At 46.8% G+C, this 16,379-nt stretch overlaps 1 protein-coding gene and 1 long non-coding RNA gene across 13 annotated transcripts in view; both read right to left on the bottom strand.

The window, feature by feature from the left end:
• Positions 1–5,200: 5,200 nt before the first annotated feature.
• LOC110510594 (ankyrin-3) overlaps positions 5,201–16,379 on the bottom strand; it is a 203,377-nt gene continuing 192,198 nt past the window's right edge. For all 12 annotated transcript variants that reach the window (XM_036960367.1, XM_036960356.1, XM_036960357.1 and 9 more), the window contains 6 exons: positions 15,985–16,279; positions 12,817–12,900; positions 11,051–11,134; positions 10,637–10,882; positions 8,849–8,927; positions 5,201–6,485 (listed from right to left, as the gene is read on the bottom strand). In XM_036960367.1, the coding sequence (XP_036816262.1) occupies positions 8,871–8,927; positions 10,637–10,882; positions 11,051–11,134; positions 12,817–12,900; positions 15,985–16,279 (766 nt within the window). In that variant the 3' untranslated portion in view covers positions 5,201–6,485; positions 8,849–8,870. The remainder of the gene's footprint in view (positions 6,486–8,848; positions 8,928–10,636; positions 10,883–11,050; positions 11,135–12,816; positions 12,901–15,984; positions 16,280–16,379) is intronic.
• LOC118943875 lies at positions 11,359–12,810 on the bottom strand. The gene is made up of 2 exons (XR_005039181.1): positions 11,897–12,810; positions 11,359–11,722 (listed from the first exon to the last, which is right to left on the bottom strand). It is a non-coding gene; the product is annotated as an uncharacterized LOC118943875 (long non-coding RNA).

Below are 16,379 nucleotides of genomic sequence, written 5' to 3'. Positions count from 1 at the left end.
CAGGTACAGTGATCGGTAAGCTCCTCTGACAGCTGATGCTTAAAGTTAAAGAGAGGGAGATATGAGACTCCAGCTTCAGTGATTTTTGCAACACCATAGTACCCTCCAAACTCATCATTAAGCTTGAGACCCTGGTTCTCGACCCTGTCCTGTGCAAATGGGTCCTGGACTTCCTGACGGGCCGCCCCCAGGTGGTGAAGGTAGGAAACAACATCTCCACTCAGCTGATCCTCAACACTGGGGCACCACAAGGGTTCATTATCAGCCCTCTCCTGAACTCCCTGTTCACCCACTACTGCGTGGCCATGCACGCCTCCAACTCAATCACCAAGTTTGCAGACGACTCTACAGTGGTTGGCTTGATTACCAACAACCACAAGACGGTCTACAGCAAGGATGTGAGGGCCCTCGGAGTGTGGTGTCAGGAACATAACCTCTCATTCAATGTCAGCAAAACAAAAGAGATGATCGGAAACAGGAAACAGCAAAGGGAGCACCCCCCTATCCACATTTACGGGACAGCAGTAGAGAAGGTGGAAAGTTTTAAGTTCCTCTGTGTACATATCACCGACAAACTGAAATGGTCCACCCACACAGACAGTGTGGTAAAGAAGGCGCAACAGCGCAACCGCAACCTCTTCAACCTCAGGAGGCTGAAAAAATGTGGCTTGTCACCGAAAACCCTCACTAACTTTTACAGGTGCACAATTGAGAGCATCCTGTCGGGCTGTATCACCGCCTGGTACGGCAACTGCACCGCCCACAACCGCAAGGCTCTCCAGAGGGTGGTGCGGTCTGTCCAACGCATCACCGGGGGAAAACGACCTGCTCTCCAGGACATCTACAGCACCCGATGTCACAGGAAGACCAAAAAGAACATCAAGGACCTCAGCCACCCGAGCCACTGCCTGTTCACCCCGCTTCCATCCAGCCAGCAGGCGAGATCAGTACAGATACATCAAAGCTGGGACAGAGAGCTGGGACAGATCAAAGCTGGGACAGATTGATAAACAGCTTCTATCTCAAGGCCATCAGATTGTTTAAGAGCCACCAGTAGCACAGAGAGGCGACTGCCTATCTACAGATGAGAAGTTCGTTGTTCTCCTCCTGCTGTATATTTCTGTCTGAATGTTTCTATCTCGATGTTCAACACTCTGGCCTCTTTTTGTAGCGAGTCGGTTCTTCTGAGCGGAGAAATGACTACGCCTGGTTTGGACACGTTAGACGAGGAGATGAACTGCTAGCAGCCCCGTCAGTATGGCTCTCACTGGAACTGTCCGCCATCTTCCTTTCCGCAACGTCAACAGAGCGGAGTGGTTAATGTTTGTAGTGTTTTGTTGTGATGATGTATGTGTAGACAGTGACCCCCCGTCGCCACCTGTGGAACTACATTAAATGCAGAAGGCGCTGCTCAACTGAACGGTCCAGAAATAACTACGCTACATCTACACTGAGTGGACAAAATATTAGGAACACCTTCCTGATATTGAGTTGCACTCCCTTTTGCCCTCAGAACAGCCTCAGTTCATCGGGGCATGGACTCCAGGTGTCGAAAGACTTCCACAGTGATGCTGGCCCATGTTGACTCTAAGGCCCATGTTCACATAGTTCTGTCAAGTTGGCTGGATGTCCTTTGGCTGGTGGACCGTTCATGCTTGTAACATGTGGGAAACTGTCTGAACGTGAAAACCCTGCAACATTGCAGTTATTGACACAAACCAGTGTGTCTGGCACCTGCTACCATACCTGCTCAAAGGCACTTAAAACGTCATCCTCTGAACGGCACGCATGCACAATCCATGTCTCTACACACACGTACACTACACACACATACACAATCCATGTCTCTACACACGTACACTACACACACAATCCATGTCTCTACACACACGTACACTACACACACACACACACTCCATGTCTCTACACACACGTACACTACACACACATACACAATCCATGTCTCTACACACACATACACACTCCATGTCTCTACACAAGTACACTACACACACATACACAATCCATGTCTCTACACACACGTACACTACACACACATACACAATCCATGTCTCTACACACACACACACAATCCATGTCTCTACACACACATACACACTCCATGTCTCTACACAAGTACACTACACACACATACACAATCCATGTCTCTACACACACATACACAATCCATGTCTCTACACACACATACACAATCCATGTCTCTACACAGGTACACTACACACACATACACAATCCATGTCTCTACACAGGTACACTACACACACATACACAATCCATGTCTCTACAGGCACATACACTACACACACATACACAATCCATGTCTCTACACAGGTACACTACACACACATACACAATCCATGTCTCTACACACACATACACTACACACACATACACAATCCATGTCTCTACACACATACACTACACACACATACACAATCCATGTCTCTACACACACGTACACTACACACACACAATCCATACACAATCCACATACACAATCCATGTCTCTACACACACATACACCATCTGTCTCTACACACACATACACAATCTGTCTCTACACACATGTACACATGGATGTTGTATTGTATATATGTGATAGTAGAGTAGTGTCCTGAGGGAACACAATGTGTTGTGAAAAGTGTTATGAAATGTAATGTCATTTAATATTTTTTATTGTAAATAAATGCCTTAATAATGCTAGACCGCATGAAGAGTAGCTGCTGCCTTGGCAGGAACTAATGGGGATCCATAATAAACCCCAGGAAGAGTAGCTGCTGCCTTGGCAGGAACTAATGGGGATCCATAATAAACCCCAGGAAGAGTAGCTGCTGCCTTGGCAGGAACTGATGGGGATCCATAATAAACCCCAGGAAGAGGAGCTGCTGCCTTGGCAGGAACTAATGGGGATCCATAATAAACCCCAGGAAGAGTAGCTGCTGCCTTGGCAGGAACTAATGGGGATCCATAATAAACCCCAGGAAGAGTAGCTGCTGCCTTGGCAGGAACTAATGGGGATCCATAATAAACCCCAACTAATGGGGATCCATTATAAATCCCAACTAATGGGGATCCATAATAAACCCCAACTAATGGGGATCCATAATAAATCCCAACTAATGGGGATCCATAATAAACCCCAGGAAGAGGAGCTGCTGCCTTGGCAGGAACTAATGGGGATCCATAATAAACCCCAGGAAGAGTAGCTGCTGCCTTGGCAGGAACTAATGGGGATCCATAATAAACCCCAGGAAGAGTAGCTGCTGCCTTGTCAGGAACTAATGGGGATCCATACTAAACCCCAGGAAGAGTAGCTGCTGCCTTGGCAGGAACTAATGGGGATCCATAATAAACCCCAGGAAGAGTAGCTGCTGCCTTGTCAGGAACTAATGGGGATCCATACTAAACCCCAGGAAGAGTAGCTGCTGCCTTGGCAGGAACTAATGGGGATCCATAATAAACCCCAGGAAGAGTAGCTGCTGCCTTGGCAGGAACTAATGGGGATCCATAATAAACCCCAGGAAGAGTAGCTGCTGCCTTGACAGGAACTAATGGGGATCCATAATAAACCCCAGGAAGAGTAGCTGCTGCCTTGACAGGAACTAATGAGGATCCATAATAAACCCCAGGAAGAGTAGCTGCTGCCTTGGCAGGAACTAATGGGGATCCATAATGAACCCCAGGAAGAGTAGCTGCTGCCTTGGCAGGAACTAATGGGGATCCATAATAAACCCCAGGAAGAGTAGCTGCTGCCTTGGCAGGAACTAATGGGGATCCATAATAAACCCCAGGAAGAGTAGCTGCTGCCTTGGCAGGAACTAATGGGGATCCATAATAAACCCCAGGAAGAGTAGCTGCTGCCTTGACAGGAACTAATGGGGATCCATAATAAACCCCAGGAAGAGTAGCTGCTGCCTTGGCAGGAACTAATGGGGATCCATAATAAACCCCAGGAAGAGTAGCTGCTGCCTTGGCAGGAACTAATGGGGATCCATAATAAATACAAATACAAAAATTGACTCAAGGCTTAAAATCCTTCTTTAACCCGTCTCCTCCCCTTCATCTTTAACCCGTCTCCTCCCCTTCATCTTTAACCCGTCTCCTCCCCTTCATCTTTAACCCGTCTCCTCCCCTTCATCTTTAACCCGTCTCCTCCCCTTCATCTTTAACCCGTCTCCTCCCCTTCATCTTTAACCCGTCTCCTCCCCTTCATCTTTAACCCGTCTCCTCCCCTTCATCTTTAACCCGTCTCCTCCCCTTCATCTTTAACCCGTCTCCTCCACTTCATCTTTAACCCGTCTCCTCCCCTTCATCTTTAACCCGTCTCCACCCCTTCATCTTTAACCCGTCTCCTCCCCTTCATCTTTAACCCGTCTCCTCCCCTTCATCTTTAACCCGTCTCCTCCCCTTCATCTTTAACCCGTCTCCTCCCCTTCATCTTTAACCCGTCTCCTCCCCTTCATCTTTAACCCGTCTCCTCCCCTTCATCTTTAACCCGTCTCCTCCCCTTCATCTTTAACCCGTCTCCTCCCCTTCATCTTTAACCCGTCTCCTCCCCTTCATCTTTAACCCGTCTCCTCCCCTTCATCTTTAACCCGTCTCCTCCCCTTCATCTTTAACCCGTCTCCACCCCTTCATCTTTAACCCGTCTCCTCCCCTTCATCTTTAACCCGTCTCCTCCCCTTCATCTTTAACCCGTCTCCTCCCCTTCATCTTTAACCCGTCTCCTCCCCTTCATCTTTAACCCGTCTCCTCCCCTTCATCTTTAACCCGTCTCCTCCCCTTCATCTTTAACCCGTCTCCTCCCCTTCATCTTTAACCCGTCTCCTCCCCTTCATCTTTAACCCGTCTCCTCCCCTTCATCTTTAACCCGTCTCCTCCCCTTCATCTTTAACCCGTCTCCTCCCCTTCATCTACACTGATTGAAATGGATTTAGCAAGTGACATCAATAAGGGATCATTGCTTTCTCCTGGATTCACCTGATCCTTCTGTCATTGAAAGAGCAGGTGTTCCTAATGTTTTGTATTCTCAGTGTAAGTCAACCTCATAACTGAACACTATTCAAACATTATGTATGTGTATGTTATTATATTGTTAAATAATTGTTAAATTGTTAAATAAAATCCCCCAAAGTATTTGGAACGTACTGTAGAGATGGATGAAAACAACCTCAGACTGTTTCAGTTTAAACACAATTTATTTCTGCTTAAATAATGAATGGGATCATCCATGTTGGTTGTCATGTGTTACCAGATCATCAATCAATGCTTTAGGTGGTCTCATATGAAGAGAATCAACGGAAGGAAATATGGCACCAAACCCCAAAGAAAAAAATGCCCCTTTAAACTACAGCAGGCTTAGAACATAACATTACACTGCTAAAACAATGACCAATGATTGGTTTGGAGCAAATACGCATGAGAACTGTTAACCCTTTCCAATGTGTCAGTCTACATTATATATTGGGGTAATACCTCTCTAACTCTTTCCAATGTGCCAGTCTACATTATATATTGGGGGCTCTCATATCTCCACGTCTTTAATAGTAGAGCCATATTCCATGTTACACTGTGGGCCCTCATAAAGCATTAGAATGAAGTCTCCCTCTCTGTCCTGCTGTCCCCCAGGTGGCTGTGTGTTCATGTCTCTTTAAAACAGTCAGTGCCAGAGCAGAGTAGACAGACACTGATAGAAGTAACACCTTATTTCATAATACAATGTTCGCAAATGAGGAAAACTAAGTCAAACCAGGTGAATCTCATGCATCAAAATATTAGTACTCTGAGGAAATATGTTCACAGAAGTGATGTTTGAGAGTTGCAGTGGAGTTGGGTTCAAATCAAGCTACCATTTCCATTTGACAAATATTTCCTGCTGATAATTAGACATGTGCAGTAACACCCAAGCATTTTCATAAAGGTGGAATCAATATAGGCATTTCATTCCAATGCTTTGCGAAGCTGTCCTACCAGTGCAGAAAACAAACTATCAGTGACTAACTTCAGAAGTTTTTACAGTGTCATTTATATACAACCAAACCACCCGTTGTTATTAAAAAACACAACCACATTATACACCCACCCCAGTGGTGTGGCTACAGGACAGAATATATAAGGCTTGTAGAAGGTGACTCCAAGTGTTCCTCTAATCTGTCAATCAAACGTCCTGTTGTACCTCATTGGTCCGAGAGATGCTTGGAGGCGTGGCTACTGTTGTCCTGACGCCATGATGGAGCAGACCACACCCCTGTTCTCCTGTCACCGTGGTAACAACAGGTCATGACTGGAGCCCAGGTTGTGGACAGAAAAGTAATTTTTTCATGCTCATGCGAAATCAAATAAAGTGGTCTTGCTGTAAAACCATGCGTTAACGTGAAAGCTGCAGACACACGTTCTGATTGGCTGTTCTCCTGCTTCAAGTTCCAGTCATCTCCCTTCCAGGAAGTCATGAAACATCAACAAACCTGCAAAACAAAAAACATATGATAGGTGATTTAGATCAACATGAGTTTAATTCTCTCACCACTGTGTATGTTGTGAATAGTTTGTCTCTCTTGATTAACCAACTGCACCAACCAGCTAAACTAACAAGACTGCAAGGCCCTCAGAAAGTGTGAGTTAGCATGTTGTCAGTAGGGTCACATCTCTAGGGGGCAGAGTTAGCATGTTGTCAGTAGGGTCACATCTCTAGGGGGCAGAGTTAGCATGTTGTCAGTAGGGTCACATCTCTAGGGGGCTGAGTTAGCATGTTGTCAGTAGGGTCACATCTCTAGGGGGCTGAGTTAGCATGTTGTCAGTAGGGTCACATCTCTAGGGGGCAGAGTTAGCATGTTGTCAGTAGGGTCACATCTCTAGGGGGCAGAGTTAGCATGTTGTCAGTAGGGTCACATCTCTAGGGGGCTGAGTTAGCATGTTGTGAGTAGGGTCACATCTCTAGGGGGCAGAGTTATCATGTTGTCAGTAGGGTCACATCTCTAGGGGGCTGAGTTAGCATGTTGTCAGTAGGGTCACATCTCTAGGGGGCAGAGTTAGCATGTTGTCAGTAGGGTCACATCTCTAGGGGGCAGAGTTAGCATGTTGTCAGTAGGGTCACATCTCTAGGGGGCTGAGTTAGCATGTTGTCAGTAGGGTCACATCTCTATCGGGCAGAGTTAGCATGTTGTCAGTAGGGTCACATCTCTAGGGGGCAGAGTTAGCATGTTGTCAGTAGGGTCACATCTCTAGGGGGCTGAGTTAGCATGTTGTGAGTAGGGTCACATCTCTAGGGGGCAGAGTTATCATGTTGTCAGTAGGGTCACATCTCTAGGGGGCTGAGTTAGCATGTTGTCAGTAGGGTCACATCTCTAGGGGGCAGAGTTAGCATGTTGTCAGTAGGGTCACATCTCTAGGGGGCAGAGTTAGCATGTTGTCAGTAGGGTCACATCTCTAGGGGGCTGAGTTAGCATGTTGTCAGTAGGGTCGCATCTATATGGGGCTGAGTTAGCATGTTGTCAGTAGGGTCACATCTATATAGGGCAGAGTTAGCATGTTGTCAGTAGGGTCACATCTATATAGGGCTGAGTTAGCATGTTGTCAGTAGGGTCACATCTATATAGGGCTGAGTTAGCATGTTGTCAGTAGGGTCACATCTATATAGGGCTGAGTTACCATGTTGTCAGTAGGGTCACATCTATATAGTGCAGAGTTAGCATGTTGTCAGTAGGGTCACATCTATATAGGGCTGAGTTGGCACGTTGTCAGTAGGGTCACATCTATATAGGGCAGAGTTAGCATGTTGTCAGTAGGGTCACATCTATATAGGGCTGAGTTAGCATGTTGTCAGTAGGGTCACATCTATATAGGGCTGAGTTAGCATGTTGTCAGTAGGGTCACATCTATATAGGGCTGAGTTGGCACGTTGTCAGTAGGGTCACATCTATATAGGGCAGAGTTAGCATGTTGTCAGTAGGGTCACATCTATATAGGGCTGAGTTAGCATGTTGTTAGTAGGGTCCTCTCTATAGGGCTGAGTTAGCATGTTGTCAGTAGGGTTAGGGTTAGGATAATGGATCCAGACAGCCGGTTGCTGGATCCGACAGGACAATGGATCAAGACAGCTGGTTCCTGGATCTGACAGGATAATGGATCCAAACTGAGCATGCCCTGGTGACAACAGGATAATGGATCCAGACTGAGCCTGTCCTGGATCCGACAGGATAATGGATCCAGACAGCCAGTTGCTGGATCCGACAGGATAATGGATCCAGACAGCCGGTTGCTGGATCCGACAAGCTAATGGATCAAGACAGCTGGTTCTTGGATCTGATAGGATAATGGATCCAAACTGAGTATGTCCTGGAGCCGACAGGATAATGGATCCAGACAGCCTGTTGCTGGATTCGACAGGATAATGGATCCAGACTGAGCCTGTCCTGGATCCGACAGGATAATGGATCCAGACAGCCGGTTGCTGGATCCGACAGGATAATGGATCCAGACTGAGCCTGTCCTGGATCCGACAGGATAATGGATCCAGACTGAGCCTGTCCTGGATCCGACAGGATAATGGATCCAGACACCCGGGTTGCTGGATCCGACAGGATAATGAATCCAGACAGCCGGTTCCTGGATCTGACAGGATAATGAATCCAGACAGCCAGTTGCTGGATCCGACAGGATAATGGATCCAGGCTGAGCCTGTCCTGGATCTGACAGGATAATGGATCCAGACAGGATAATGGTTCCGAAAGGATAATGGATCCAGACAGGATACCACCCGGCTGTAGTGTTAAGTGATCCCCATTTCCCTCCATATTCTATCAGACCTGAGCTCCATACTTGTACGTACCAGGTTGAGCACACGACTGTTATCATTGATCCTTTTCCACTTGCTTCTTTTTCACCTTCGACCCTGACCCTTCTCCAGACTGCAACACACAGAGAGAGGGGTTAGACAGGACGATGGGGCAGGCCCGCAGAACACACAGAAACACCAGGCAGACTGAAACTCTTCTCCACTAGTATCCTAGACATGCTGAAAGAAAACACTTAGGGAGTTGTTAATTTACTACATCCAGCTGATTGGCATCACTGCACCATCAGGTTCATAGTCTGACCAGTAAACACAGTGACATCACATCACACTGACAGCAGGTCAGATTGAGCTCTCTGATCGCTTCACGTTGAACTGAGCTGTCTGACAAGCACACACCACAGCACTCTGAAGCATTCCGCACTGCTAGTCTACCGTCAGTGTCTACTGTCTAGTTGGAATTGTCTCCACTACTAGTCTACCGTCTAGTTGGAACTCTCTCCACTACTAGTCTACCGTCTAGTTGGAACTCTCTCCACTACTAGTCTACCGTCTAGTTGGAACTCTCTCCACTACTAGTCTACCGTCTAGTTGGAACTCTCTCCACTACTAGTCTACTGTCTAGTTGGAACTCTCTCCACTATTAGTCTACCGTCTAGTTGGAACTCTCTCCACTATTAGTCTACCGTCTAGTTGGAACTCTCTCCACTACTAGTCTACCGTCTAGTTGGAACTCTCTCCACTACTAGTCTACCGTCTAGTTGGAACTCTCTCCACTACTAGTCTACCGTCTAGTTGGAACTCTCTCCACTACTAGTCTACCGTCTAGTTGGAACTCTCTCCACTACTAGTCTACCGTCTAGTTGGAACTCTCTCCACTACTAGTCTACCGTCTAGTTGGAACTCTCTCCACTACTAGTCTACCGTCTAGTTGGAACTCTCTCCACTACTAGTCTACTGTCTAGTTGGAACTCTCTCCACTATTAGTCTACCGTCTAGTTGGAACTCTCTCCACTACTAGTCTACCGTCTAGTTGGAACTCTCTCCACTACTAGTCTATCGTCTAGTTGGAACTCTCTCCACTACTAGTCTACCGTCTAGTTGGAACTCTCTCCACTACTAGTCTACCGTCTAGTTGGAACTCTCTCCACTACTAGTCTACCGTCTAGTTGGAACTCTCTCCACTACTAGTCTACCGTCTAGTTGGAACTCTCTCCACTACTAGTCTACCGTCTAGTTGGAACTCTCTCCACTACTAGTCTACCGTCTAGTTGGAACTCTCTCCACTACTAGTCTACTGTCTAGTTGGAACTCTCTCCACTACTAGTATACCGTCTAGTTGGAACTCTCTCCACTACTAGTCTACTGTCTAGTTGGAACTCTCTCCACTACTAGTCTACCGTCTAGTTGGAACTCTCTCCACTACTAGTCTACCGTCTAGTTGGAACTCTCTCCACTACTAGTCTACTGTCTAGTTGGAACTCTCTCCACTACTAGTCTACTGTCTAGTTGGAACTCTCTCCACTACTAGTCTACCGTCTAGTTGGAACTCTCTCCACTACTAGTCTACTGTCTAGTTGGAACTCTCTCCACTACTAGTCTACTGTCTAGTTGGAACTCTCTCCACTACTAGTCTACTGTCTATTTGGAACTCTCTCCACTACTAGTCTACTGTCTAGTTGGAACTCTCTCCACTACTAGTCTACTGTCTAGTTGGAACTCTCTCCACTACTAGTCTACCGTCTAGTTGGAACTCTGTCCACTACTAGTCTACCGTTAGTGTCAACACCACACTTCAGTCTACTCTATGATCATGGAGCAAACCTCAGTCTTTCCCCTCTGACCCTTAGAGCTCTCCTGCTCTGCCTTAGGGCTTCCTCGGGAGCGCTTGTTTCTCTTCCTGCCCTTATTTTCCTTCCTGCCTCCTCCTCCTCCTGCTGCTTCTCCTCTTCCTCCTGCTCCTCCTTCTCCTACTGCTCCTGCTGCTTTCACCTCCTCTGTAGTAGCAGTAGTAGCAGCAGTAAAAGTAGTTGCCGTAGCAGCAATACGACGTACTACTTTCCTGATGACCTTAGGAGTGGAGGGGTATAAAGTCATGTTAGGACAGAAGAATGGGGATGGGGGTTGGAGATGGGGAGGATGGGCATGGGGGGAGATGTTCAGATGATATCAGAAGAGGACAGGGTGATGATGTAATAGGGGTGTGGGGTGTGTAGTGAAGTGGGGTACAGCAGTTACTTTTCGGGTGACTATGTTTCCATCCTCGTCTGTGAACTGCTCTTCTGTCACTGACTCCACAGGGATGTTTCTGGCCTGTTCTCCCTGAGAATGATATGGTACAGTAGGATTTACCTGTCATCATTAGTTTACCTGTCATCATTAGTTTATCTGAGGTTAGTTTACCTGACGTTAGTTTGCCTGACATTAGTTTACCTGTCATCATTAGTTTACCTGAGGTTAGTTTACCTGACGTTAGTTTGCCTGTCATCATTAGTTTACCTAAGGTTAGTTTACCTGTCATCATTAGTTTACCTGAGGTGAGTTTGCCTGACGTTAGTTTACCTGAGTTTAGTTTACCTGTCATCATTAGTTTACCTGAGGTTAGTTTACCTGAGTTTAGTTTACCTGAGGTTAGTTTACCTGAGGTTAGTTTACCTGTCATCATTAGTTTACCTGAGGTTAGTTTACCTGAGGTTAGTTTACCTGAGGTTAGTTTACCTGTCATCATTAGTTTACCTGAGGTTAGTTTACCTGACGTTAGTTTACCTGTCATCATTAGTTTACCTGAGTTTAGTTTACCTGAGTTTAGTTTACCTGACGTTAGTTTACCTGTCATCATTAGTTTACCTGAGTTTAGTTTACCTGAGTTTAGTTTACCTGACGTTAGTTTACCTGTCATCATTAGTTTACCTGAGGTTAGTTTACCTGTCATCATTAGTTTACCTGACGTTAGTTTACCTGTCATCATTAGTTTACTTGAGGTTAGTTTACCTGACGTTAGTTTGCCTGAGGTTAGTTTACATGAGTTTAGTTTACCTGACGTTAGTTTACCTGTCATCATTAGTTTACCTGAGTTTAGTTTACCTGAGTTTAGTTTACCTGAGTTTAGTTTACCTGTCATCATTAGTTTACCTGAGGTTAGTTTACCTGAGTTTAGTTTGCCTGACGTTAGTTTACCTGTCATCATTAGTTTACCTGAGGTTAGTTTACCTGAGTTTAGTTTGCCTGACGTTAGTTTACCTGTCATCATTAGTTTACCTGAGGTTAGTTTACCTGCCCTAGGGACAATAGCAACACAAAGCTCCATTTGCAAAAAGCACTGCCACAACATGACCCTTTAATACCACCACTCATCAAATAAACACACAGAACATTAAATGACTAACTGATTAAAAGATTAACTTCGTAGAGGGATCCAGAGAAAACCACAGGTGGTGATGGTAACATTGTACATGGAACTGAAAACACAAGCCAACATCAACAGTATGCAAGCCATGATGAAAGACTGAGTTTAACTACGTATATTAGAATGATGTGATGATAGAATGATCTGGAACAATGTTAGTGTGAATTCTTGCTGTGATATGAAACCTGTCAAATCTTTGATGTTAAAATGAAGACAGGCTAGGAAGTAGATGGATGTAAAACATGCCGAAGTCTCCAGAGCTGGTGAGTGCTACTGTCATTCACTAGCTAATACCACATGGACAGTAGAACAGATCAACCCAGTCAGCCAGTAGCTACAGCTAGTTGGGAACAGCTGGTCAAGCAGAAAGGCAGCAGAGCTCTAGGTTCCTGTAGAGCCTGACTGCCACATCCGGCCCAGGCCACACAGACAGACAGGCCTAGGCCACACAGACAGACAGGCCCAGGCCACACAGACAGACAGGACACACAGACAAACAGACAGACAGGCCCAGGCCACACAGACAGACAGCACATTGATAACAGCACAGGCCTCATTGGGGCAACACACCACTCAGTGCCACAAGCAGGCCAGGTACCTTCAGAATGACCCTCCGTCGGTACACCTTGGTGGTGACAGTCCGTTCCTCATCAGAGCTGGTCTCCTTATCTCTACCACCCTCCTGATGAACCAGGCAGGGTTAGGGCTCTGACTACACAGTAACAACTATGTCCTGCCTTGCAACTGACATGTGGTTCAGAACAGCCCTGTCATAGATCCTGTCTGTCATGTGGTTCAGAACAGCCCTGTCATAGATCCTGTCTGACATGTGGTTCAGAACAGCCCTGTCATAGATCCTGATTGACATGTGGTTCAGAACAGCCCTGTCATAGATCCCGACTGACATGTGGTTCAGAACAGCCCTGTCATAGATCCTGTCTGACATGTGGTTCAGAACAGCCCTGTCATAGATCCTGTCTGTCATGTGGTTCAGAACAGCCCTGTCATAGATCCTGTCTGTCATGTGGTTCAGAACAGCCCTGTCATAGATCCTGTCTGTCATGTGGTTCAGAACAGCCCTGTCATAGATCCTGACTGACATGTGGTTCAGAACAGCCCTGTCATAGATCATGTCTGTCATGTGGTTCAGAACAGCCCTGTCATAGATCCTGTCTGACATGTGGTTCAGAACAGCCTTGTCATAGATCCTGTCTGTCATGTGGTTCAGAACAGCCCTGTCATAGATTCTGTCTGTCATGTGGTTCAGAACAGCCCTGTCATAGATCCTGTCTGTCATGTGGTTCAGAACAGCCCTGTCATAGATCCTGTCTGTCATGTGGTTCAGAACAGCCCTGTCATAGATCCTGACTGACATGTGGTTCAGAACAGCCCTGTCATAGATCATGTCTGTCATGTGGTTCAGAACAGCCCTGTCATAGATCCTGTCTGACATGTGGTTCAGAACAGCCCTGTCATAGATCCTGTCTGTCATGTGGTTCAGAACAGCCCTGTCATAGATCCTGTCTGTCATGTGGTTCAGAACAGCCCTGTCATAGATCCTGTCTGTCATGTGGTTCAGAACAGCCCTGTCATAGATCCTGTCTGACATGTGGTTCTGAACAGCCCTGTCATAGATCCTGTCTGTCATGTGGTTCAGAACAGCCCTGTCATAGATTCTGTCTGTCATGTGGTTCAGAACAGCCCTGTCATAGATCCTGTCTGTCATGTGGTTCAGAACAGCCCTGTCATAGATCCTGTCTGACATGTGGTTCAGAACAGCCCCGTCATAGATCCTTTCTGACATGTGGTTCAGAACAGCCCTGTCATAGATCCTGTCTGTCATGTGGTTCAGAACATTCCTGTCATAGATCCTGTCTGACATGTGGTTCAGAACAGCCCTGTCATAGATCCTGATTGACATGTGGTTCAGAACAGCCCTGTCATAGATCCTGACTGACATGTGGTTCAGAACAACCCTGTCATAGATCCTGACTGACATGTGGTTCAGAACAGCCCTGTCATAGATCCTGTCTGACATGTGGTTCAGAACAGCCCTGTCATAGATCCTGACCGACATGTGGTTCAGAACAGCCCTGTCATAGATCCTGTCTGACATGTGGTTCAGAACAGCCCTGTCATAGATCCTGTCTGACATGTGGTTCAGAACAGCCCTGTCATAGATCCTGACTGACATGTGGTTCAGAACAGCCCTGTCATAGATCCTGTCTGTCATGTGGTTCAGAACAGCCCTGTCATAGATCCTGTCTGTCATGTGGTTCAGAACAGCCCTGTCATAGATCCTGTCTGTCATGTGGTTCAGAACAGCCCTGTCATAGATCCTGACTGACATGTGGTTCAGAACAGCCCTGTCATAGATCATGTCTGTCATGTGGTTCAGAACAGCCCTGTCATAGATCCTGTCTGTCATGTGGTTCAGAACAGCCCTGTCATAGATCCTGTCTGTCATGTGGTTCAGAACAGCCCTGTCATAGATCCTGACTGACATGTGGTTCAGAACAGCCCTGTCATAGATCCTGTCTGTCATGTGGTTCAGAACAACCCTGTCATAGATCCTGACTGACATGTGGTTCAGAACAGCCCTGTCATAGATCCTGTCTGTCATGTGGTTCAGAACAGCCCTGTCATAGATCCTGTCTGACATGTGGTTCAGAACAGCCCTGTCATAGATCCTTTCTGACATGTGGTTCAGAACAGCCCTGTCATAGATCCTGACTGACATGTGGTTCAGAACAGCCCTGTCATAGATCCTGTCTGACATGTGGTTCAGAACAGCCCTGTCATAGATCCTGTCTGTCATGTGGTTCAGAACAGCCCTGTCATAGATCCTGTCTGACATGTGGTTCAGAACAGCCCTGTCATAGATCCTGTCTGTCATGTGGTTCAGAACAGCCCTGTCATAGATCCTGTCTGTCATGTGGTTCAGAACAGCCCTGTCATAGATCCTGTCTGTCATGTGGTTCAGAACAGCCCTGTCATAGATCCTGACTGACATGTGGTTCAGAACAGCCCTGTCATAGATCCTGTCTGTCATGTGGTTCAGAACAGCCCTGTCATAGATCCTGTCTGTCATGTGGTTCAGAACAGCCCTGTCATAGATCCTGTCTGACAGGAATGATTTCAGATCCTGACTCAGAGGTTCGTCTTAAAGAAATACACTGTCCAGCCACAAGGGTTAGAAGTGAAGAAGATGCATTTGTTTTCCACCTTGATCCATTGAACGTGGTCTTCACCAGCTAGATATCAGAGTACACTGGTCTTTCCCATAACACATAAACCTTGTGAGTGAGATGAGAACAGAAGAACAGCCATGTCCACAATAACAGCACAGAGTCATGATGTGTAGAGTTACCTGGACTAACAGCAGAGTCATGATGTGTAGAGTTACCTGGACTAACAGCAGACTCATGATGTGTAGAGTTACCTGGACTAACAGCAGAGTCATGATGTGTAGAGTTACCTGGACTAACAGCAGAGTCATGATGTGTAGAGTTACCTGGACTAACAGCAGAGTCATGATGTGTAGAGTTACCTGGACTAACAGCAGAGTCATGATGTGTAGAGTTACCTGGACTAACAGCAGAGTCATGATGTGTAGAGTTACCTGGACTAACAGCAGAGTCATGATGTGTAGAGTTACCTGGACTAACAGCAGAGTCATGATGTGTAGAGTTACCTGGACTAACAGCAGAGTCATGATGTGTAGAGTTACATGGACTAACAGCAGAGTCATGATGTGTAGAGTTACCTGGACTTTGTGCTGTGACCCCTGCACTCCTCCCTTCTCCTGTTGCTGCTCCTTGCTGCTTGGTCCTGCTGTGCTGTCCTCTTCCAGAGTCCTTCTGCTTCCCTCTTCCTGCCCTCCTTGTGACGCTGACGCCCTTCCCTCGTCCTCGACCTGGCCATGACCCTTCACCCCGTTGGATGTACCCTGGGCCTCAGGATGTGACCCGGGCTGGGACAGGAAGTCAGCGTGGTCTCCATTGGATTTCTCTGCTGGTCGGACAGGTGATGTCGTCAGGGAGTCCAGGGAATTCACAGGGCTTGGGGAGGTGGAGGGGAGACAGGGGGAGGAGAGAGGAAGGGGAAGAGAGGAGGAGGGAGGAAGGGGAAGAGAAGAGAAGAGAAGGGGAGGGTGGGAGA

Source organism: Oncorhynchus mykiss, chromosome 23 (genome assembly GCF_013265735.2).
Source record: "Oncorhynchus mykiss isolate Arlee chromosome 23, USDA_OmykA_1.1, whole genome shotgun sequence".
Taxonomy (NCBI): domain Eukaryota; kingdom Metazoa; phylum Chordata; class Actinopteri; order Salmoniformes; family Salmonidae; genus Oncorhynchus; species Oncorhynchus mykiss.
Note: the sequence above shows the minus strand (reverse complement) of the source record. Positions and strands in the feature narration are given on the sequence as shown.